This window comes from Bubalus kerabau, chromosome 4 (genome assembly GCF_029407905.1).
Source record: "Bubalus kerabau isolate K-KA32 ecotype Philippines breed swamp buffalo chromosome 4, PCC_UOA_SB_1v2, whole genome shotgun sequence".
In the NCBI taxonomy this organism is placed as follows: domain Eukaryota; kingdom Metazoa; phylum Chordata; class Mammalia; order Artiodactyla; family Bovidae; genus Bubalus; species Bubalus kerabau.
In genome coordinates, this window is record NC_073627.1 from 140,064,482 (window position 1) to 140,088,974 (window position 24,493).

A 24,493-nucleotide genomic window follows, 5' to 3' on the forward strand; every position below is an offset into this window, starting at 1 on the left:
CCTTCTCCAGGAGTTCTTCCCAACCCAGGGATTGAACCTGGGTTTCCTGCATTGCAGGCAGATTCTTTACCCTCTGAGCCACCAGGGAAGCCCTCATTGTTGTGACTATTATATAATTTTATATGAAGTTTTTTCCAGTATGACCATCTTCAAATTAAAATGAAAAGAGAAAGGAAGTATATATAAACAAATTTATTTCAAGAACTTTTCAAAAACAGTAGTTTATACTTTTCATTAATATATATGACTTTGTATATTTCTCAGTATAAGAAAAGAGTAAATTCATGGATCACCTTGAGCTATTGCAGTCATTTGGGAATTCCATCATTACCAGTTTGATACAGGTGACCTATTTTAGCACAGCTCTTTAATCAGTGCCTCAGTCATTGGGACCTAGGAGCCATTTACTGTAATTTATCAGCCCTTTGTGGTGTGAGGCAGGACTCTGCTAGAAAAATTAATTTCAGAGCACTCTGCTCTGGTGATCCGTGGTTCAACTGATGCTTTGGGAATTTTAGGGAGTATTATAGGTTAAAAAAAATAACCTTTCAAAAATATAAACTATCTGTATTTTTTAAATATTTTCTTTGTTTTTGGCTGTGCTGGGTCTTTGTTGCTGTACAGGCTTTTCTCTAATTGTGGCGAGTAGGGGCTACTCTCTAGTTGGCAATTCTCAGGTTTCTCATTGCAATGACTTCTCTTTTCATGGAGGACAGGCTCTAGGACATGCAGGCTTCAGTAGTTGCGGCCCATGGGCTCTAGAGCACAGGCTAAGTAGTTGTGGCTCACCAACTTAGTCGTTCCCTGGCATGTGGGATCTTCCCAGACATGGGATTGAACCCAGGCCTCCTGCATTGGCATGTGGATTCTTTACCACTGAGCCATCAAGGAAGCCCCGAACTACATGTATTTTTTAAATTATTTATTTATTTGGCTATGCCTGGTCTTAGATGTGGCATGCAGGATCTTTTTAGTTGCAGCTTGCAGTTCCCTGACCAGTGATGGAGATGGGGCTCCTTCTATTGGAAGCACAGAGTCTTAGCCACTGGACCACCAGGGAAGTCCCAAGTACATATATTTTGAAAGGTGGCTGAAGATTTAACCAAATACTTAAATACTTCATTTAGATCGATAATCCCTCTAAATATGAATCTGCTATAACAAGCTGCCCCATAAATGTCCCGTTTCCTTTTTGTGATTCTTGGATTCCATACATTTATATTCTCTGTCGTATTCGTTTCCTAGGGCTGCCATAACAAAATACCACCAACAGCATGGCTTAAAACAATAGGGATTGACTGCTTCACAGTCTGAAAGCAAGGTGTCTGTAGCATCAGTTCCCTCTGAGGCCTGTGAAGATGAGTCTGCTCCCTGCGTCTCTCCTGGCTTCTGTGGGCTACTGGCTGCCTTTGCTTTATTAAAAAAAAAATTGATTTATTTTTGGCTGTCTTGAGTCTTTGTTGCTTCGAGGGCTTTTCCTCTAGTTGTGGAGAGCAGAAGCTACTCTCTAGTTGTGGTGCATGCACTTCTCATTGTGGTGGCTTCTCTTGTTGGGGTGAGTGGACTCTAGGGCTCATGGGCTTCAATAGTTGTAGCGCTAGTAAGTCAGCAGTTGCAGCTCTTGTGCTCTGGAGCAGGGGCTCAGTAGTTGTGATGCATAAGCTTAGCTGCCTCGCAGCATGTGGAATCTTCACCGACCAGGGATCGAACCCATGTCCCCTGCATTGGCAGGCAGATTGTTAACCACAAGACCACCAAGGAAGTCCTGCAGGCAACTTTTGGCATCCCTTGCCTTGTAGACTACTGTCTTCTCCTTGTCCCGTCACGTGGTGTTCGCTCTGTGTATAGGTATCTGTCTTCTCATGTCCCCTCCTTGTAAGGAAACCAGTTAGACACCAGTGTCTAAGGGTTCCTCCTACTCTAATATGACCTCATCTTGACCTCTGCAGTTAGTCTGTGACCATATGAGGTCACTTCCCAAGGTCCCAGGCTTAGGACTTCAACCTGTGCCTTGGGGATGGGGACACAGTTCAACCAATCAAGGAAAAATATTGCACATACTCTGTTTTCCACAGAAAATGCGCTGACCCCTTTTATAACTGTATCCTACAGTTTTTGGAACTCTTGGATCTCATGTAATGGGGTGGTCCTTCTAAGGAGTGGAGGAAAAGAGTAAGGGGGAAATTTGAAGATCTCTGAAAGCATTCTTAGAAATGATGGTTATGGTATAGGGAGGAAATAGACAACTCCAGTTTGGAACTCTGTTGGAGCATAAATGTTCACCACAGACTTTGGTGTTTCTCCCCTAATGAATTCTGTCTTTAACATGGTCTTGCATGTAACACCTATGTTTGTAGGTTGAATTTGGGTTTATTTTCTTATCATAGGGCCATTACATCAGTGTTTATTGATGATGTCATGGGTGACGTGGTCTTGAAATACCATAATAAATGCAACCTGCATTTACCTGCACTTAATATTTTCAAAACCATTCCACATCTATAGCATTTCTCATTTTTTCCTTAAAAATAGCCTTTCAGATTGATGATGAGTATAAGTGTTAAAACTTTTGCAGGTCTTCAGGAATTGTGATACAGTCTGCAAGGCAGGAAAACTCTCAGCCACATCTTCAGCCTGTTAATTTTTTGCTCTTTTATAAATCTAGGCATTTAGTCTCATGAACAAATTTTTGATATTGTCACTTGGTCTTTTCTTAGTTCTCTGGGGAACTTATTTTAATGAATGACATTCTCCGCTGGTGCTGTTGATTTGATGTGTGTATGTAGCTATGGTTAAGAATGTCCTCTTGCTAGGAATTGCATGATTCCAGAAAGACTACAAAATACTCCATTCCTTTTTGAATTGTCCACTCTGGTGGTTTAAGGGCTATCCCAAGAATGGAATTTATGTTTACTTAATCATTCCTGGTTCACCGGAGGAACAGAGGATATGTTTCCCCCCTTCCCATTTCCTTCCCCTTCCTTTCAGGGTCACATATACAGATAGGAATGCATTCTAATCAATACTTGCCAATGCTCTCCTTTTAGGCATTTTTTACAGATAAGTACTTGCAGGAGCATCCTGAAGACCTGGAGAAGATTGAGCTGCTAAAGCGACTAATAGCATTGCAGGTATGTCCAGGGAAGGTGGGGGTACAGCACTCCATGCTCCTTGGGTGACAGCCTTGCATGATACTCTCTAGGGCAGCGATCCCCAACCTTTTTGGCACCAGGGACCAGTTCTGTGGACAACAATTTCTCCTCACATCGGGGTTGGGAGTGATAGTTTTGGAATAATTCAAGCTCATTGCATTTATTGTGCACTTTATTCCTTTTATCAGTACATCAGCTCCACCTCAGATTATCAGCCATTAGACCAGAGGTTGAAGACCCCTTGCTCTGGGGCATCCATTACAAGCCCCCATTTAGGGTTCCTTTTTTATTTAAACTCTTAGAATCACAACCTATCTTATTTATTTGGCAAAGTGACACAGAAAGAGCATTTCATTAGACGGTACAATGTTGAGAGTGGTCTTCTTAGCAGGGAGATTAAGCTCCCCCAATTGATTTACTGGCATGTGTTTCCATCTGAGAATTGTTGGTCTCAGTTTCTGTCTCTCATTACCTCTGTAAACAGTGGGAGGAAATGCAGTCATACAGGTCAGTCCAGGGTGACACCTATCAGTTGCCCCTGCCTAGAAAGGTCCCCAGGCTCATGTGGGTTTGCCTTACTTGGTCCCCTGGTTACTTGTGTCCTAGGTGTGTGAATGCCTCTGCGTCTTTAACCCAAGGGCATCTGGTTCCCAAGCCCTGTGCTAAGAAATAGCGTTTTCATTTGATCTGTTCTATGTCTATCAGTTGACCTGTCTACCCCCACCGTCCATCCTCTCCCAGCCTCAAAATCTGAATCATCCCTCTTCCTAAACCTCATCCCATTCCTCTCATGCCTTTTTCCCCAGATGCCTCTGCTGACAGAGGGGATTCGCATCCATGGGGAGAAGCTGACGGAGCAACTGAAGCCACTGCATGACCGGTTGTCTTCCTGCTTCCGGGAACTCAAGGAAAAAGTGGAAAAGCGCTACGGGGTTATAACACTGGTAGGCTTTGTCTCAACAGCCTATGAGCTTTTCTTATTCCTGACCTTTTTCTAGTCTCTTCTACTGTTTGTGATACTGATCCTTTTTTCAGATGCCAAAATAGTCAAAGTAGACTAGGAATGGCTTGAACAGACAGGGTGGGAGAGGGAGGGCCGGGTCTGAAAGGCATGGTTTGTTCTTGATGACCTTCAACTGTTGTGTAGGACAGTGGTTCTCAAACTTGAATGACCATCAGAACAACCTGGAAGGCTCACGAAGACACAGATTGCTGGGCCATGTTCCCTGGGATTTTCATTCACTTGGTCTGGGGTGAGGCCCAAGAATTGGCATTTCCAGCATGCACCAGGTGGTGCTGTGGGACCAAGGACCACATTGTGGAAACCACACTACTAGAAACTGGAATTTCCTAATCCCAGACTCTACTTATTTGTGTCCTATCTAGTCCAACTCATAGTTTTTCCTAATCTTTTTTTTAATTTTATTTTTTGTTTTGGTGAAATATTCACACCCTTTGCACCTTTGAAGAGGAGAAAGAATTGTGAGTTACATTTGACAATGCATGTAGCTGATTTCATGATTTTTTAAGGACAGTTGTAACATTTCTCACTCTGGCTGGTGGCTCAGTCAGTTAAGAATCCACCTGCAATGCAGGAGGCCTGAGTTCTATCCCTGGGTTGGAAAAATCCCCTGGAGAAGGAAATAGCAACCCATTCCAGTATTCTTCCTTGGGAAATCCCATGGACAGAGGAGCCTGGCAGGCTACAGTCCACAGGGTCACAAGAGTCGGACACAACTTAGCGAGTAAACCTAACATTTCTCACAGCTAAAATTTTCTTTTTTTCCTTCCAAGAAATTAGGTGGAGGGGTACATGGGCCAACCTTTTCTCTTCTACAGTTGATGGTATGCTTGGTTCCATCTTCATTTAGCTGTCCTTTTTAAACATATCCTACTTTCTTCAAAAGATGTATTCTTGAACTCCAGATTTTTAAAAACTCTCTTTCCTCAAATCGTAGCTCTGAATTTCTTTTCATGTATTGCTGTTCCCCAATTCCCACGCCTCCATCTCTATTTCCTTTTTCTCCCAAGTGTCTTTTTGATCCTCTCTCATAGTCATCCAAGTGTTTAGTCAGGCCTTCCTATGAATTTACCTCCTAACCTGCTGCCAGTTTTCTTTTAGGAACATTTGTCTTTTACACAAATTCCTAGATGGCAAAGACTTGGCTTTCACTCAGTGAATTTAGTTTTTATTAGACCCAAGTCAGTATTAAGATTTGGATTTGATATGGTGGCCTATGGGGATAATCAGTCCTACCAAAGACATGTCTTACGACAGAAGATCCATGCTCCTTTACTTCCTAAGATTCACCAGGATAAGCTTTAGGTTTATAGTTTCAATCTTAAACTCTTCTGTTATTCCAGTATTTGTTTTTTTAAGTGCCCTCTTTCAGAAGCTAAGTTGGAGAAGCAGACAAAGGGTTTTGCTATCCTATTGATGGGTAATGAACATCTTGGGTTTTCCCTTCTCGTGGGACTGACAGAAAATGAGGGTGAATTTTTCTCTAGTCTTAGAAACAAGGCAGGTTTAACCTAAGTTGTGTCTGTAACTAAGAATAAAAGGTAGTAGGGGAGGACTACAAAAGGGGAGTGAGGGAGGAATGGATTGGGAGTTTGGGGTTAGCAGATGCATGCAAATTATTATATGTAGAATGGATAAACAACCAGGACCTACTGTATAGCACAGGAAACTATACTCAATATCCTGTGATAAGCCATAATGGAAAAGAATATATATATATATATATATATATATATATATATATATATATATATATATAGTGTGTATGTGTGTATGTGTGTATATATATATATAGTGTGTGTGTGTATATATATATATATATATCAGTCAGTTCAGTCACTCAGTTGTTTCTGACTCTGTGACCCCATGGACTGCAGCACGCCAGGCCTCCCTGTCCATTACCAACTCCCGGAGCCTGCTCAAACTCATGTCCATTGAGTTGGTGATGCCATCCAGCCATCTCATCCTCTATTGTCCCCTTCTCCTCCTGCCTTCAGTCTTACCCCACATTAGGGTCTTTTCCAGTGAGTCAGTTCTTCTCATCAGGTGGCCAAAGTATTGGAGCTTCAGCGTCAGTCCTTCCAATGAATTTATTTATATATATGTGTGTGTGTGTGTGTGTATATATATATCTGAATCACTTTGCTGTACATCAGAAGCTTAACAACATTGTAAATCAACTATACTTTAACAAAATAAATGTAGAGTTGAAAATATCTCATTATATCATAATAAGCAAAATAGTATGTCAATAAAATCTTTCCAACTACAGAAGAAGAATATAGTATTTGTAGTATTTAACAGCCAATGAAGCACAGGTACCAACATATCAGGATGGGGTCCCAGCACTGACACAGATGGGACTGGCCATAAACCAGTGGGAGCTGCGCCAGTTGCTAGGGGCTTAATTCCAGGCCAGCTAACCATGAGGGGTCATGTCTCCTTCAGCCACCCAACTTGACCGACCGGAAGCAAAGCCGCACAGGATCTGTGATGATCCCCTACATCATGTCGTCCACACTGCGGAGATTGTCCATCACCTCAGTGGCTTCCTCTGTGATCTCCACCTCTTCTAACTCCTCTGATAACGCTCCTTCCAGACCAGGATCTGATGGGTAAGGCTTTGATCTCTAATTGCCAAGAAGGATGGGTAAATCTTTCCTAATGTTTGCCTTTGGTCACCCAAGTGAAACTTGGTCAATGTGGATATGTCATCTTCATAGGAAAATAACTCACAGTACCTGGGTTATTAGTTTTGGGATCTTTCTCATCATCTTCCTCATGAGAAATATCATTATTTACATGATACTAACAACAGTTATGAAGAATAGAAAAAAAAAATCACCCATAATCCTGTCACACCCTATCAACCCACCCAGTCATATCCTAGTTTGTCTCACAATAATTTCTAGTTATTGCTTGCCTTTTGTTTTTCATTATTTCAATTAAAATTTTTTTTGGCTGGACCAGGTGGCATATGGGATCTCAGTTCCTTGCCCAGGGATTGAACCTGGGCCATGGCAGTGAAAGCTGGGAATCCTGACCAGTAGGCCAGTGGAGAAATCCTTCATTATTTCAATTTTTAAAAATAACTTAAAAATTTATTTCATGAATAGGAAATATAATCACATATGAAATTTGAAAGGTATGAAAGGGTATATCATGAAAAAAATCTCCCATCAGTCCCAGACTCCCAGCTTATCGGTACCACTCTCCAGAGGCCAGTGATATTGTCTTCAGGTTTTGTTCTGTTTTCTGGCTGCACTGCTAGACATGTAGCTCTTTAGTTCCCTGACCAGGGATTGAACTCATGTCCCCTGTGTTGGAAGCTTTTTATCTGTACAGAAGCAGTTCCTAAATATATATCCTTTCCCACATGTTTTTGATTTATAAATGGTGGTATATAATACTCTATCTGCCTTGCTTTTTTCACTTACTAGATCTGGAAGTCATTCCATTTCAGAACAAAGAGAGCCTCCTCTTTTCTTTGAGGTTAGATATCTCATGATACACCTACACCATAATACACTCCATCATTGTTTCCTGATGGACATTTGATTGATTTAAGCCTTTTACTATCACAGTAGTGATAGCAGTGAATGATCTTCAATATATATTATTTTGGGGGTGGGATGAAGGGAGACTGGGATTGACATATACACATTATTGATGCTATGTATAAAATAGATAGCTAATGAGAATCTACCGTATAGCACAGGGAACTCTACTCGGTGCTCTGTGGTCAGCTAATTGGGAAGAAATCCGAAAAAGGGGATATATGTATACAAATAGCTGATTCACTTTGCTGTACAGCAGAAACTAACACAACATTGTAAAGCACCTATATCCAATAAAAATTAATTTTAAAAAAGAATGGAAAAAAATTACTTTGTAAATATTTAATTTTATCAATATAAGAAAAAGTCAAAAAGTGAAATTACTGTTAAACATATATAGCTGAAGTTCTCAAAATTATTCCTGAAATGACTTTCACAGAGATTATAACCATTTATAGTCCCACCAGCAATATGCAAGGGTGCCTGGCCACTCACACCTTGCCACCAAATTGTGTATCATCAGGCCTTTTCATTTTTGCCAATCTGATAGGTGGAAATGTTTTCTTGGCGTGGGGACTGTGTTTTGTTGCACTTGTGGTTTTCTTTCTCTTGTATGAAATTGAGCATTTTTTTCATTTGTTTAGTAGCTTGTGTGTATTTTATTTTCTGTGAACTGTGGTTACACATGTACATTTTCTGTTGGATTCTGGCCCTTTGTGTTGAGCTGAAATATTACCCCGATTTTTGTCTTTTGACTTTGCTTCTAAATTTTTATTTAGTTGCACTGATTTTTGTTTAAATGCAGTCAAATACCTTAATACTTGATTTTATGACTTCTGGATTTTACATCATGGTTAAAATCCTTCCCTACTGTAAGACTATGAAAAACTAATTTTACAGTTTCACTATTTATAATAAAATATATGATTCTTTTGGAGAAGGCAATGGCACCCCACTCCAGTACTCTTGCCTAGAAAATCCTATGGACGGAGGAGCCTGGTAGGCTGCAGTCCATGGGGTCGCTGAGGATCGGACACGACTGAGCGACTTCACTTTCACTTTTCACTTTCATGCACTGGAGAAGGAAATGGCAACCCACTCCAGTGTTCTTGCCTGGAGAATCCCAGGGACGGCGGAGCCTGGTGGGCTGCCGTCTATGGGGTCGCGCAGAATCGGACATGACTGAAGTGACTTAGCAGCAGCAGCATGATTCTTTTAAATTTATTCTACTATAAGGTATGAAGTATAATTTTTTTCCATGCTTGGCTTGCCTATAATGTTAAGTGAGCAAACCATCTTTTCTCTACTGATTTGAAATGGCCTCCTTATTTAAAAAAAAAAAAAAATTCAAATTCTAGTATGTTCTTCAGGTTATTCATGGACTTTCCCCCCATTTCTTAGACCTACCTATATGGTTCATGCACTTCTGCTAATTCAGTCTTATTTACTGTATATCTTAAAGGGTTTTAAGTGTCTAATAGCTTTTTTCAGAATTTGCCTGGCTAGTTTTACTCAGTGCTTGTTTTTGGATTAACTTGTTTAGAATCCTGTTGTTATTTTTATTGAGATATGTTACATTTATGGATTGAGTTTATGGCTTTTTGATATTCAACCTTCCTTACCGGAAATGTGGAGTGCCTTTCCATGTGATCAAACTTAAAATATTTTAAAGGCGTGAATTCATAATTGTGTTCAAATAGAAAAGCATTGGATGTACCGTTTTGCAACCTACTGCTTAATTTTATATAAATGATGAATACTTAACATCACTGTGAATTTTAATGTTGAATATAAGTTAAATATTTTGACTTAAAACTTAATTTATAATCTTTTAATTCCATGCTATAATAGCCATACCACAAAAATAACCTGTTCAAATGGTCTTCTACCTGGAAATTAAATGTTTTTTATTTCGTAAATTATTTATCCATCCTTTTACATTGACATAGATATCTTTACATAGTTGCAATTATCACATGGATAGAGTTTGGTAATTTGCCTTTTCCTCTTTGTCTTTTTATTATAAGCACTATCCATGGTGCTATATAATATTAAGATTTTTTCATCATTTTTGATGGCTGTTTATCATTGCAGCATATGAATGTGCCATAATTAATTCTTCTCCCTATAATGGGATATTTTAGCTGTGTCACTCTAAACAGATAATCATAAAAGTTCATTATAAATTTAATATAAAAGCATTTAGGTTGTATCAATATAAAATGCATTTATATTATTAGTAGCATGTATTTGTGTACATTTAGCTTTATGATCACTTAAGATATATTCTCATATCATTTCTAAGCCTTTTGGTTAACATGGAGTATAGGATGCACTTCTAAAAGCATGTATGACCTATTCAGGAGAGGTATTTTTTTTTTACAGTTTTTTTTTTTTTTTTTTAAATTTTTATTGGAGAATCGTTAATTTACAATGTTGTATTAGTTTCAGGTGGACAACAAAGTGATTCAATTTTACATATACATAAATTCAGTCTTTTTTAAATTCTTTATAATTCTTGCTGTATTATCACAAATACTAATATGCAATGCCATATGAAATGTATGAGTGACTATATCATTTTTCATAATATATTCACTTATATTAGGTATTTTGATTATTTTTAATCTTGTAAATTCCTAAAGATTAAATAATACCTGGTTTGCTCTTCTCTTTTATGGTTTCGGTCATGCTGTTAAAGAGATACTACTTACTTTGTGGAAGGGCTTCCCTGGTGGCTCAGATGGTAAAGAATCTGTATGCGATGCGGGAGACCTGGGTTCAATCCCTGGGTTGGGAATATCTCCTGGAGAAGGGCATGACAATCCATTCCAGTATTCTTGCCTGGAGAATCACCATGGAAAGAGGCGCCTGGAGGGGTACAGTCCATGGGGTCTCAAAGAGTCATGTAGAAGTTCTGTTCTGTTCGGTACGACTCTTCTCTTAATTGAACTCTGCCCCATTAAAAAAAAATTTTTTTTTTCAAGTAGCTATTGAGAACCAGAGACCCCATAATTGCTGATCCATTAGGGCAGTAAACACAGAGCAGATGACTGGGGTCCTCTTCTTGCTGTGACCCAGGCAAGGTGGGTTATTGCTCTTGCCCACATTTGCCCATGAGGGCAGAAGGCATCATTGAACTTCCCTGTCAGTCCAGAGGTTAAGACTCTGTGTCTCCAATACAGAGGGTGTGGGTTTGATCCCGGGTCAGAGAACTAGGATCCCACATGCTACATGGGGTGGCCAAAAAAAAATTTTTTTAATTAAAATAATACTTACTATTTTTCCCTTTATAACTGATAAGCAGTTTAGGGAGAGATATTTCAAAATCTCTCTAGACACTCGTGTTTCTCATCAAATTCTTCCCCTCTGTATATCAGCATCTAATCATGATTCTTACTATGGCATTTAAAATTTGTCAGTGTAATTAAAAAAAAATTTTTTTTGAGAAGTTCTCCTATATGCTAGGGCTTCCCAGGTGGCACAGTGGTAAAGAATCCACCAGCCAATGCAGGAGACAAAAAAGACACAGAGTCGACCTCTGGGTCAGGAAGATCCCCTGGAGAAGGAAATGGCAAACCTACTCCAGTTTCTTGCCTGGGAAATTACATGGACAGAGGAGCCTGGTGGGCTACAGTCCATGGGGTCACCAGGAGTTGGACATACTGAGCATGCATGCACCTATTTGCTAGGTACTGTTGTAAGTATTTTGTAATAACCCTTTGAAAGTGAAAAAAGTATTAGTTGCTCAGTTGTGTCCGACCCTTTGAGACCCCATGGACTGTAGCCCACCAGGCTCCTCTGTCCATGGCATTCTCCAGGCAGGAATACTGCAGTTGGGTAGTCATTCCCTTCTGCAGGGGATCTTCCCAACACAGGGATCAAACCTGGGTCTCCCACTCTGCAGGCAGATTCTTTACTGTCTAAGCCACCAGGGAAGCCCTAATGACCTTATGAGATAGATATTATTATTATCCCCATTTTTACAGATAAGGAAACTGAGGTATGAAAAAATTATCTGCCCAAGGTCACCCAGCAAGTAAATGTAGGTAAGATTTGAATGCAGGCTGTAGGGCTCCAGGACTTGTGCTCTTATCCACTATATAATACTGCCTGTTCATCTCTCACTGTATGAACTCTCTCTTTACCTATAAGTTTAGTAAGATCTTAACTTCCTATGCTAAGTCACTTCAGTCGTGTCCGACTCTGTGCGACCCCATAGACGGCAGCCCACCAGGCTCCCTGATCCCTGGGATTCTCCAGGCAAGAACACTGGAGTGGGTTGCCATTTCCTTCTCCAATGCATGAAAGTGAAAAGTGATAAGATAAATATTCACTAGTATTTTCTTGACGTGCTTGGATGGCCTCATTTCTTACTTGTAGACCTTGAGATGTTCAGTTGGCAGTTGGAAGTTCGGATTTAGAACCTGAGAAGGAAGCCACAGGTTAAGGTGCTGTTGAAGAGTCATATCCTCTGGTTTTTTGGGTATCAGTTTTCACTGTCAGGTGATCAGTGTTTTCTGACTTTGTCCTTGTTTGTAGCTGACAGGTCAGTCTTTTTTTTGTTTTTTTGACATGTAGTTGATTTATAATGTGTTAATTTCTACTGTATTGCAAAGTGACTTGGTTATACATCATATATATTCTTTTTCGTAGTCTTTTCCATTACGGTTTATCACAGGATACTGAATAGAGTTTCCTATGCTGTAGAGTAGGACCGTGTTGTTTATCCAGCCTCTGTATACTAGTTTGCATCCACTAACGCCAGCCTCCCAATCCTTCCCTCCCCACCCCTGATAGGTCCATCCTGGAGCCACTTTTGGAGCGCAGGGCCTCGTCAGGGGCCAGAATGGAAGATCTGTCCCTCAAAGAGGAGAGCGAGACTCGGATGAGCAAGTTCAAGATTAAAGACTGGAGTCTGAGCAAGTCCCAGGTCATTGCAGAGAAAGTGCCAGAACCTGATCTGATGGTAAAAACAAAAAACCCAAAACAAGATGACTGTAGGTTTTCCACCGTGTTCCCTGTAGGCAGGCTTTTCACCATTGACATCATACCTGTGAGTGACTAGGTTGAAGCCTGTCATGCTTTCTCAGGACACAGCAGCCTAGGATGGGCTCAGATCTCAGATGGTGCTGAGAAAACCATGTACAGAGATCCAGCTCTCTAAATCAGTAATGGCGCAAGATCTACCCTCAGTGAAAATACGTGGATTGATGCTTAGAGTTGTGGTTCTCACCACCATGTTCCACAAGCCCATCCAAACGTTGTCATTTCCCTTCTTTTAGTTTAAAAAAAAAAATAAAAAGTACCTTTTCTTCCATAAGCCACATCATGTTGTTAAATGTGGTGGGACCGGGTATCCCTGAGAATCAGGGTGGCTCATCTCCAAACTAAATGACACAGCCCATTGGCTAGCCAGAAAATAGTCTGTGCACCGGGGATTCCCTGTTTGTGTCTTCACCCTCATACCCTCCACGTGCTAGTGTGGTAAACTTACAGAGGGCTCCTGGAATTTTGCCCTTTAACAAGGTTCTGCTCTGCAGACAGGGTTGTTTAAGGAGTATTGATGAGTTTGACCCTCTTCACAGTGACAATGTTTTGCTTTGTTTCCCCCCTCCTCCACTAGAGCCCAACCAAGAAATCACAGAGACCCAAGAGTCTCCAGCTGTCGGACAATCGGCTGACACCATTTCCGGGAGCTTCACCTCCACAGTCAACAGCCCTGAGCCCACCCCCACTCACTCCTAAAGCGACCAGGGCCCTGAGTAAGTTTACCTGTAGAGACCCCTTATAGACCCCTTATTTCACTAGGTGATGGAGTATGTTTATGAATCTGGGCCATTTTTAATCAAAATAACCACAAGGGGTCTGAGATCATAGTCAAGTTGGTTCAGTTTGGTGGTCATGGGTGTCATTCAATTAGATTAGTGTTTGGCCAGAGTCCTTAGGTTGCTAAGACTCATTAAACTTTTCTATACAGGGAGCCGTGGGGCTTTCCTAGTGGCCCAATGGTAAAGAATCTGCCTGCCAATACAGGAGACACAGGTTCAATCCCTGGGTGGGGAGTAGGAATCCAGGTAGGAACTCCAGTTCAATCCCTGGAGTAAGAAATGGCAACCCACTCCAGTATTCTAGTCTGGAAAATCTAGGAGATTTCCATGGATGGAGAATCCTGGCGGACTACAGCTTCTCTGATCACAAAGAGTCGGACATGACTTAGCAGCAGTACAGGGAGCACCGCAGGGTTTCACTGCCCGTTTTCCAGTGCTGATGGTATAAATGAGATCGATTGGACTAGGACTAGATAGGAAGTAATTTAGGAACTGTTGGCCAAGTAGCCATGTGCTTTATGTGGAGAAGGGTCTGAAAGGATAAGAAATAGACAGATTACACTCAGGTTTGGGGAGTCAGCAGTACACAAGCCCTGAGATGAAGTACAAGGACGCTTAACACAAAGGAGCAGTGGAAGAATAGATCATCACCCCAAACAGGAGACTGTAGTCAGCCAGCGTCAGAGTTAATCAGGCACAGTTTCCTGGAGGAAGTAGATATTGCACTCTTTAAATCAGGGGTATGTAAGTTCTCGGATCTCATGCCTGATGATCTGAGATGGAGCTGATGGAATAATAATAGAAATAAAGTGCATAATAAATGTGATGTGCTTGAATCATCCTGAACCCTTCCCGCCACCACGGTCCATGGAAAAGTTGTCTGCCACAAAACCAGTCCCTAGTGCCAAAAAGGTTGGGGACTGCTGCTTTAAATGATAAATTGTAATAGTCCAATATAACCAGTATTTATTAACTACCTAGTTTGTGACAGATGTTTTTTTCTAAGAACTTGGGATATATCAGAGAACAGAGTAATACCCTAAGTTCTAGAAAATATTCTCATCTTCAGTGTAATAGTGACACCCTTCAACAAAACATGAAATTTTTACTTAAGAATTTCTCATGACGCCTTCTGGTGAAGGAAGGGTGCTACATGTGTCCCAGTGGGTAAGAGGTCTTCATTCTGTCCACAAAAACTGTAGAATGTGACCTTAGCGATTTGTTTGACCAGGTGGTTTAGGGTGGCAGTGTCCAGCGGAGGTGCCATGAGATTCCTCGGTGAGTTCATCTCTCTGCTTTCATCTACTTTGTGTCATTTTCAGGCTCCCCATCGTTGCAGACAGATGGACCGACAACGGCTAATGTCCCACCGCCCCCTCCCCCCAAAAGCAAGCCCTATGAGAGCAGCCAGAGGAATTCCACAGAGGTAGGAAGGTGACAGTGGACACTGGGACCGGGGAGCACCCACACTCATGGGAATGTAACCTTGGATTTCCCCAGGTTTTTGATAGGCAGGTTGTCCCATTGATTTGCCACTCTGATCAGTTTTTGATTCATTCCTGAAATGATGAAAGAGAGAGGCATTTTCAATGGGAAGGAAGATGTTTCATTGGATTGAAGGGCCCTCACCCTGGGTCCAGAGGAGGGAAATAAGCCAGGAGTGCTGACTCATACCTGAGTGAATGAGGGATAGTCATTCTGGAAGGGCCTCCCGTGGTTTCCTTTATTCATTCAACACATATTTACTGAGCCCTTACTATACATATGGGCTTCCCAGGTGGCGCTAGTGGTAAAGAACATGCCTGGCAATGCAGGAGACACAAGAGATGCAGGTTTGGTCACTGGGTCGGAAAGATCCCCTGGAGTAGGAAATAGCACCTCACTCTAGTTCTCTTGCCTGGAGAATCCCATGGACAGAGGAGCCTGGTGGGCTGTAGTCCATGGGGTTGCAAAGCATCGTACACGGCTGAACACATAGTAATGCTATTTTGGGGAGGCTTCCTTGGTGTCTGAGATGGTAAAGAATCTGCCTGAAATGCAGAAGACCTGGGTTCGATTCCTGGGTCAGGAAGATCCCCTGGAGAAGGGAATGGCACCCTACTCCACTATTCTTGGCTGGAGAATTCCATGGGCAGAGGAACCTGGCAGGCTACAGTCCATGGGGTCACAGAGTTGCACACGACTGAGCAACACACACACAAAATGGAAAAGGGGGAGATTAAATTAGTCATATCTCTAAAATTTTGCCTTGCAAAGGCTTTGTAGATAAACTGAGGTCACTTTTAAGCTAACACTGAATGTTGGAATTGTGGAGGAGAAGGCAAAATTAGGAAGAAAGGGAAGACTCATGTCTCCTTTTGTGTATCCACCCCAACAGATTGCACCCCCACTGCCTGTCCGAAGAGAAGCCATAGTCCCGCCCCCTCCACCTCCAAAAGTACGGAAATCCGGCATCCTTTCTTTTGAGCCTGGATCCCAGTAAGGATCTTATCCTCTCTCTGGAGCTCTGAGCACCTGGACCATGGATGCCTGGGAATTGGCCTTGGAGAAGCAGGGTCCTCATTGCCCAGGGTCCCTGCTGGCCTCCTTTCCTGATCTGGAACTGAGGTTCACCAGCTCAACACTGGTTTCGTCTTTTCAAAAGCATCTTTTTGATCCATGCCTGGAGGCTCTGCCATTTCTCCTCCAACCCATGTGGAATTCCAGAGTTGACCACTTCTGTGTTTCTCCCTCACCATTATTACATTTCAGCCTCCAGCACAGAACCACCAGAGTCTCCAGGAGCCTGGATAAGTTCTTCGTTGGTGCTGGTGGTGGGAAAATCCTCACAAACCTACTCCTTAGAGGAATTTCCTGCTTTGCTTCTCAAAAGCTGTACTTAAGACATTGTTTTCTCATGTGGACACACCCTGTGATATAATCTATTGGAAGAGACCAACATCAAGTACTTTGGTAGCCAAAATTATCTATCTTTCTGAGGTTTCCCTGTGCTTTTTTTTTTTTTGCGGGAAAGAACATCTTTTTCATGGAGATTGGCTGCTTTCAAGTAGGAATGGCTATCATCGTTGAAAGAATGTGGACTCAACCGTGAGCCCTGAGCGCCTCTGTTTCCCCCACCCCCACCCACCTAAACTGCCCCCCTCCACCTTCCCAGGAGTTCCCCACACTCCAAACTAACGGTCCTCTCTGCACAGCAGTCACCTCTTCCTACCACTGACTCCCAAGACTCTGACTTTTGCACAGTTTCTTCTATTACCTCGGAGCTCAGATCACTGGATATAAGGGACTTAGAAGCCTGAATTGAACTGCTTTGCTTCGAGATCTCATTGGAATGGTTTGGTGGCCCCCCATCTGCAACCTGATTTTATCCTGGAGAATACAGTGCAATATCTCTTGTTGATTATTTACTCCTTCTTGATTGTTTAATTGATTTGATGATGTGTTCACGATACCCTCATCAGGCCTCTTTTCAGAAGAAAAGGCAGGGTGATTCAGAGGATCAAATATTATCAGCAGATATGTAAACAGCCACACAGAACTAAAGACCTTTTGAGCTCGAAGGCCCTTAAAAGTCCTCCAGCACCCACCCCCCATTTTGTAGATAAGGAAATTGAGGCTAAACACAGAAAATTCTACTAATAACCCAGCTTTCTCATTGAGTTTATACCTAGATAACATCTCTAGAAGACAACCCTGATGAATTCTTCAGTCCCTACCCCTAGCTGGAACAACAGTGGAAATGTCCCAGATAATTTCTGTACTACTTAGCTTTTTATGGAAAAATAGGAAACATTTAGAGTATGGATGTCCTGGGTCAGCCTGTGGGTATGCTCACCAGGGACTCTTCGGCAGCCTGGCCAGGTCACCTTGCCTTTGAGGTCCAGGAGAGGTGGGGGGTTTCCCAGATGGCTCAGTGGTAAGAGAATATGCCTGCCAGTGTAGGAGATACAGGAGATTTGGGTTCAATCCCTGGGTCAGGAAGATTCTGTGGAGAAGGAAAGGGCAACCCGCTTCACTAACCTTGCCTGGAGAATCCCATGGACAGAGGATCCTGGTGGCTATAGCCCTTAGGAATTGGACACAACTGAGTGACTGAGCACACACAGAGGAGAGAGAGAGAGAGAGAGTTAACTTCCAAAAATTGGGTTTTTCTTGCCTGCCTCTTTGGGTGCCTGTTTCACCACCACTCCTAGGAGAGACGTGTAAATTCATCACAGCATCAGGGAAGTAAAGCCTCTGAGACGTGTCCAGGGTCACTGAAGAAATGAGAATGCATATTTGCTAGTGCTGTGTTCCTTCTTTGGCTCCACTCAGAACACCCGCATGTGACGTAGCAGAAAGATGTGAAGAAGCCAGGGCTCTGGAAGTAACCCGTTCAGGGTTGAATCAACCCAGCTATGGCCTCTCTCAGCTTTGCACACCCCCTTGAATTATTTTAAATTCTCTTGAGCTTTTTTCACCTTTCAAAATGGAGGTCATCCCTCCCACGCAGACTGCCAGGGGTTCAAGTGAGGCTGACTCTGTGAAGTAGATCCTCACTCTGTGGGCCTTTCTTGTCTGCTGGGCCAACATAATATTTGAAGCTCTCCACAAGCATGATCAATCTTCATTTTTATTTTTTTAGAAGATAATTTGGAGGGTGAGTGCAGATTAGTTCTGCACACAACAGTCCCTCTCTAAAAGGTAGCATCTTATACATTACTAAGGACAAATTGTTAACAAGATCCAAAGACAGGGGACTTCCTTGGTGGTCCAGTGGTTAAAACTCCATCCTTCCAATGCAGGGAGGGGTGGGTTCGATCCCTGGTTGGGGAACTAAGGTTCCACATGCCATGTAGTTTGGCCAAAAAAAATTTTTTTAAAGATCTGGACTTGATTTTAAGTGGCACGAGAAGAGGAGGAAGAGACAATCTGCAGGGCTGACCTGGAACCCAGAGCAGCTTCTGAGAAGTTGCGAGGCAGACTGGCTGGAGGGGATTCATGAGCTTTACATGCTCCCATTAAAATAGAAAGATGTAAACTATGTCACAAAAGAAAGAAACCTGAAGCATGTTCCTTTCAAGTCACAAGGGTGCATTGTAAGTTCTGGCCTTTGGTCAGAGGTTGGGGCTTCCTAAGGGGCACAGTGGTACAGAATCTGCCTGCTGACGCAGGAGACAAGGATTTGATCTCTGAGGAAGATAGATCCCCTGGAGGAGGAGATGGCAACCCGCTCTAGTATTCTTGCCTGAAAAATCCTATGGACAGAGAAGCCTGGCGGCTACAGTCCCTGGGATCACAAAGAGTTAGATGTGACTGAGCACACAGGGACATCCAATAGGCCAGTGCCCAAGTACATTTCCTTTTTTGACATAACGTTTTCCCATAAGATTCCCTTCCCACATTCACACAAATCCTAGATCTCTCCTGCCTGAATACACAGGATTCCAGGTCATGTGGTGAATAAGAGGTCCCAGAGGACACTGGACTACTCACTCTTGGTCAGAAAGAGTCCTGTTTGACAAAAGATCCTAAGTAATGTCTGTCCTGAAGTCAAAGAGGAAAGCTGCAAAGCTTTAGGATTACCATAAAGGTAGGCGAAATACTGAAGAAGCAACTGGTCCTTATTTTCCTTGATAAGAACTCAAGTATTGAAAGCCCTTGGAAGTAGCCCCCAAATCGTCACAACCTTTGTGGATGTTGGTTTATGGAATTTTTGTCTGAAATCCTTTCTTCCCTCTCTCTCTCTCTCTTTCCATCTGGGCGACTTGTCTTGTTTTGAATTTTTTTTTTCCAAGAATCGTTTCATGCAACATAGATTAAACTCTTACTGAATGCCAGACACTGTCCTAACACCCAGGTTGTGACAAGCCAATGTGTTCAAAGGGAACAGCCCCTGATACGAGGATTGTGGTGTGTCATGGGAGTGGCAAGACAGTGGCATTAGCCTTAAGGGAAGCCATAAATAAGGTGCTGGGCCAGGGGTTGCTTTCTCCTTCTCCACCTTTATGCCTTGATTCCAAAATTACAGTTGTTTTCCCCTGTCAGACCCATTAAAAAAACAACTGCCACCCTCAGATCGCTAAGACAGAGCCAGAGATCAAGCAGGATATGAGATTATAGCCGCATTTTCTAATTCTAAGCTTGGAGACTCCTTTCCCTCTCCTTGCCCTTGGGTCATGGGGTGATTTCTTGTTTTGAAATTAAGGTGTAACATTCAGACAGTTAAGGTCACAAATCTTAGGTATACAGATGAATCCAATTTGATAATAGTGTACACTCAAGTTACCACCTCAGAGAGCCACAGGCTTCTCCCAGCCATATGGAAGTCTCCCTGGCATCTGCTGTCATTTATCAAACGCATTTAGAGGGCCCTTCCATTTGTACTGTCCTTCCTGTCATGTTGCAGGTTTAATGAAAAGGAAAGGAAAAAACCCTACTATCAACACACAAGAAGACTTTATAAAGGGTGTTCATTTGGCAGGTCAATTTGGTCAGTCCCTGGCCCTTAACCTGAATTTCTTCATATAAAGTACATGTATACATGTATATATATATGTGTGTGTATTTGAGGTTACATGATTATTTTAGAATCCTTTCAGGCCTAGCTTTCTTTTAAGTGAATGAAAAAGAGGGGTGGAGAGTCAGAAGAAATCTTAAGTTTCTCTTCCAAAGCTTTTAAATCCTTACCTCATGACTAAGTAGTAGTGTAAAGTTAAATTGGAAAAGGTAAGTTGCCCTTTGGGTGGGTTGAGAGTGGAATTATCAGTTTTACTCTACAAAAGGAGAATGTTTTCCTTTTAAGTTCATGATTTCAGGCTGATGCTTACAGTCCAGCCAAGGCTTATCTGCTTTCTATGCATCCCAGACTTATCCATTAGCCACATTTTGTGAATTGTTCATCCAAACTTTGTCAAAAGCCCAGTTGCCTTGATTGTGTGAACTAGTTGGGTTTCAAACACAAAGGGGTAAGAAGATATGCACTGAAGTAGAAAACATTTTGTTCAGATTTGCTGTAATTTATTTTTTAAATTAAAAATGGAAATGTATTTTAAAGTTTGTGTATTTAGTTGATTATTACCCTTATATTAATTAGGGCTTCCCTGGTGGCTCAGAGGTTAAAGCGTCTGCCTCCAATGCGGGAGGCCCAGGTTCCATCCCTGGGTCAGGAAGATCCTCTGGAGAAGGAAATGATAACCCATTCCAGTATTCTTGCCTGGAGAATCCCATGGACGGAGGAGCCTGGTGGGCTACAGTCCACGGGGTTGCACAGAGTTGGACACGACTGAGCGACTTCACTATACTATTAATGAAATGACTTCATTCCTGAACATTTCCCTGTTGACGCATCACACTCAACAATCTCTTTTGGTCTCGTTTCATTCCAGGTGGTCCTATTTGTTTTAAACTTGTACTGTGGGGGTCACAGAACCATCTTTGCCTAAAAGCAATCAAAACTGCACACTGTTTGGTTCTTTCTCCACCCACACCCCATTCATCCCATGGCATGTGAGCTGATGGTTTTCTGATAGCTATTTAATACAATAAGTCCTGTTCCTTCACTCATTCACCACAAATAATTAGGCATAGTTGTGGCACTAGTGGTAAAGAACCCTCCTACCAATGCAGGGGACAGAAAGAGACACGGGTTTGATCCCTGAGTAAGGAACATTCCCTGGAGTAGGAAATGGCAACCTGCTCCAGTATTCTTGCCTAGAGAATCCCATGGGCAGAGGAGCCTGGCAGGGATCATGGAGTCACAAACAGTTGGAGCATAAGCACAGTGGTGTTAGGAAGTGTTCTCATTTCATTCTTTTACATGTAGCTGTCCAGTTTTCCCAGCAACATTTATTGAAGAGGCTGTCTTTGCCCCATTGAATATTCTTTCCTCCTTTGACAAAAATAAGATACCCATAGGTGCATGGGTTTATTTCTGGGCTTTCTGTCTTGTTCCATTGGTCTATATTTCTGTTTTTGTGCCAATACCACACTGTCTTGAAGCATGGTGGCTGCGATGGAGCAGAAGTGTGGCCAAGAGGAGCTACCCCACGTCCAAGGTAAGGAGCAGTGGCTGCGCTTTACTGGAGCAGCCGTGAAGAAATGCCCCATGTCCAAGGTAAGAGAAACCCAAGTAAGACGGTAGGCACAGAGGGCATCAGAGGGCAGACAGACTGAAACCACAAACACAGACAGCTAGCCAATCTGATCACACAGACCACAGCCTTGTCTAACTCAATGAGACTAAGCCATGCCATGTGTGGCCACCCAAGATGGATGGGTCATGGTGCAGAGGTCTGACAGAATGTGGTCCACTGGAGAAGGGAATGGCAAACCACTTCAGTATTCTTGCCTTGAGAACCCCATGAGCAGTATGAAAAGGCAAAAAGATACAAAACTGAAAGATGAACTCCCCAGGTTGGTAGGTGCCCAAGATGCTACTGGAGATCACTGGAGAAAACTCCAGAAAGAATGAAGGGATGGAGCCAAAGCAAAAACACCACCCAGTTGTGGGTGGGACTGGTGATAGAAGCAAGGTTCAATGCTGTGAAGAGCAATATTGCATAGGAACGTGGAATGTTAGGTCCATGAATCAAGGCAAATAGGAAGTGGTCAAACAGGAGATGACAAGAGTGAACATCAACATTCTAGAAATCCCTGAACTAAGATGGACTACAATGGGTGAATTTAACTCAGATGACCGTTATATCTACTACTGTGGGCAGGAATCCCTTAGAAGAAATGGAGTAGCCATCATAGTCAACAAATGAGTCTAAATGCAGTACTTGGATGCAATCTCCAAAACGACAGAATGATCTCTGTTCATTTCCAAGGCAAACCATTCAATGTCACGGTAATTCAAGTCTATTCCCCAACCAGTAACACTGAAGAAGCTGAAATTGAACAGTTCTATGAAGACCTAGAAGACCTTCTAGAACTAACACCCAAAAAATATGTCCTTTTCATTATAGGGGACTGGAATCTAAAAGTAAGAAGTCAAGAAACACCTGGAGTAACAGGCAAATTTTGCTTTGGAATACAGAATGAAGGAGAGCAAGACTTCACATTCCAGGATGTCTGGCTCTAGGTGAGTGATCACACCATCGTAATTATCTGGGTCATGAAGATCTTTTTGGTACAGTTCTTCTGTGTATTCTTGCCACCTCTTCTTAATATCTTCTGCTTCTGTTAGGTCCATACCATTTCTGTCCTTTATTGAGCCCATCTTTGCATGAAATGTTCCCTTGGTATCTCTAATTTTCTTGAAGAGATCTCGTCTTTCCCATTCTGTTGTTTTCCTCTATTTCTTCGCATTGATCGCTGAGGAAGGCTTTCTTATCTCTTCTTGCTATTCTTTGGAACTCTGCATTCAGTTGCTTATATGTTTCCTTTTCTCCTTTGCTTTTTGCTTCTCTTCTTTTCACAGCTATTTGTAAGGCCTCCCCAGACAGCCATTTTACTTTTTTGCATTTCTTTTTCATGGGGATGGTCTTGATTCCTGTCTCCTGTACAATGTCACGAACCTGAGTCCAAATTTGTATGCAACAGTTAGAACTGGATATGAAACAACAGACTGGTTCCAAATAGGAAAAAGAGTACATCAAGGCTGTATATTGTCACCCTGCTTATTTAACTTATATGCAGAGTACATCATGAGAAATGCTGGGCTGGAAGAAGCACAAGCTGGAATCGAGATTGCCGGGAGAAATATCAATAACCTCAGATATGCAGATGAGACCACCCTTATGGCAGAAAGTGAAGAAGAACTCAAAAGCCTCCTGATGAAAGTGAAAGAGGAGAGTGAAAAAGTTGACTTAAAGCTCAACATTCAGAAAACTAAGATCATGGCATCTGGTCCCATCACTTCATGGGAAATAGATGGGGAAACAGTGGAAACAGTGTCAGACTTTATGTTCTGGGCTCCAAAATCACTGCAGATGGTGATTGCAGCCATGAAATTAAAAGACGCTTACTCCTTGGAAGGAAAGTTTTGACCAATCTAGATAGCATATTCAAAAGCAGAGACATTACTTTGCCAACAAAGGTCCGTCTAGTCAAGGCTATGGTTTTTCCTGTGGTCATGTATGGATGTGAGTGTTGGACTGTGAAGAAAGCTGAGTGCCGAAGAATTGGTGCTTTTGAAGTGTGGTGTTGGAGATGACTCTTGAGAGTCCCTTAGACTTCAAGGAGATCCAACCAGTCCATTCTGAAGGAGATCAGCCCTGGGATTTCTTTGGAAGGAATGATGCTGAAGCTGAAACTCCAGTACTTTGGCCACCTCATGCAAAGAGTTGACTCATTGGAAAAGACTGATGCTGGGAGGGATTGGGGGCAGGAGGAGAAGGGGACGACAGAGGATGAGATGGCTGGATGGCATCACTGACTCGATGGACATGAGTCTGAGTGAACTCCGGGATTTGGTGATGGACAGGGAGGCCTGGCATGCTGTGATTCATGGGGTCGCAAAGAGTCGGACACGACTGAGTGACTGGACTGAACTGATTATAGGTAGTCAATTCTGGAGAATGAATGGTGCCAGTGCTGTTTGACCAGGGGACACGGGAACACCAGACACCTGTCTTCAACTGACTATAATCTATATATTTCTGAACTGAAGTAATCAGAAAAATCAGACAAGGGAACAGTATTATTTTTAGGGCTTGGTCCAAACCTTATTATGCACTTCTTGCTCTGATGAACCTAGAGGGACCAAATGAAGCCCAAAAGATCATTGGACCAGGAGCCCAGTGAGGCCTCCTTTCCCCGAGGCCTCTCCCAGGCTCTGGTTGACTTACAAAGGGATTGGAGACAATCTGGGAGTGAGTGGGGAAACTTTGGCCTTGGCCCCATCTAACTTCTGTAGGTCAGAGAGAAAGCTTTCACCCCATAGAAAACTGGACTGAATTGGTATTGGGCTTAGAGCAATTGTCCTGTGAGTGCAGGGTGGTGGTGGGA

The 24,493-nt window shown here is 42.4% G+C and overlaps 1 protein-coding gene across 2 annotated transcripts in view; it reads left to right on the forward strand.

Annotated features, from left to right (window-relative positions):
• DOCK5 (dedicator of cytokinesis 5) overlaps window positions 1-20,596 on the forward strand; it is a 278,035-nt gene extending 257,439 nt beyond the window's left edge. For both annotated transcript variants that reach the window (XM_055578761.1, XM_055578762.1), the window contains exons 46-52: window positions 3,048-3,131; window positions 3,959-4,096; window positions 6,622-6,788; window positions 12,531-12,699; window positions 13,357-13,495; window positions 14,884-14,987; window positions 15,939-20,596. In XM_055578761.1, the coding sequence (XP_055434736.1) occupies window positions 3,048-3,131; window positions 3,959-4,096; window positions 6,622-6,788; window positions 12,531-12,699; window positions 13,357-13,495; window positions 14,884-14,987; window positions 15,939-16,043 (906 nt within the window). In that variant the 3' untranslated portion in view covers window positions 16,044-20,596. The remainder of the gene's footprint in view (window positions 1-3,047; window positions 3,132-3,958; window positions 4,097-6,621; window positions 6,789-12,530; window positions 12,700-13,356; window positions 13,496-14,883; window positions 14,988-15,938) is intronic.
• The last annotated feature ends 3,897 nt before the right edge of the window (window positions 20,597-24,493 follow it).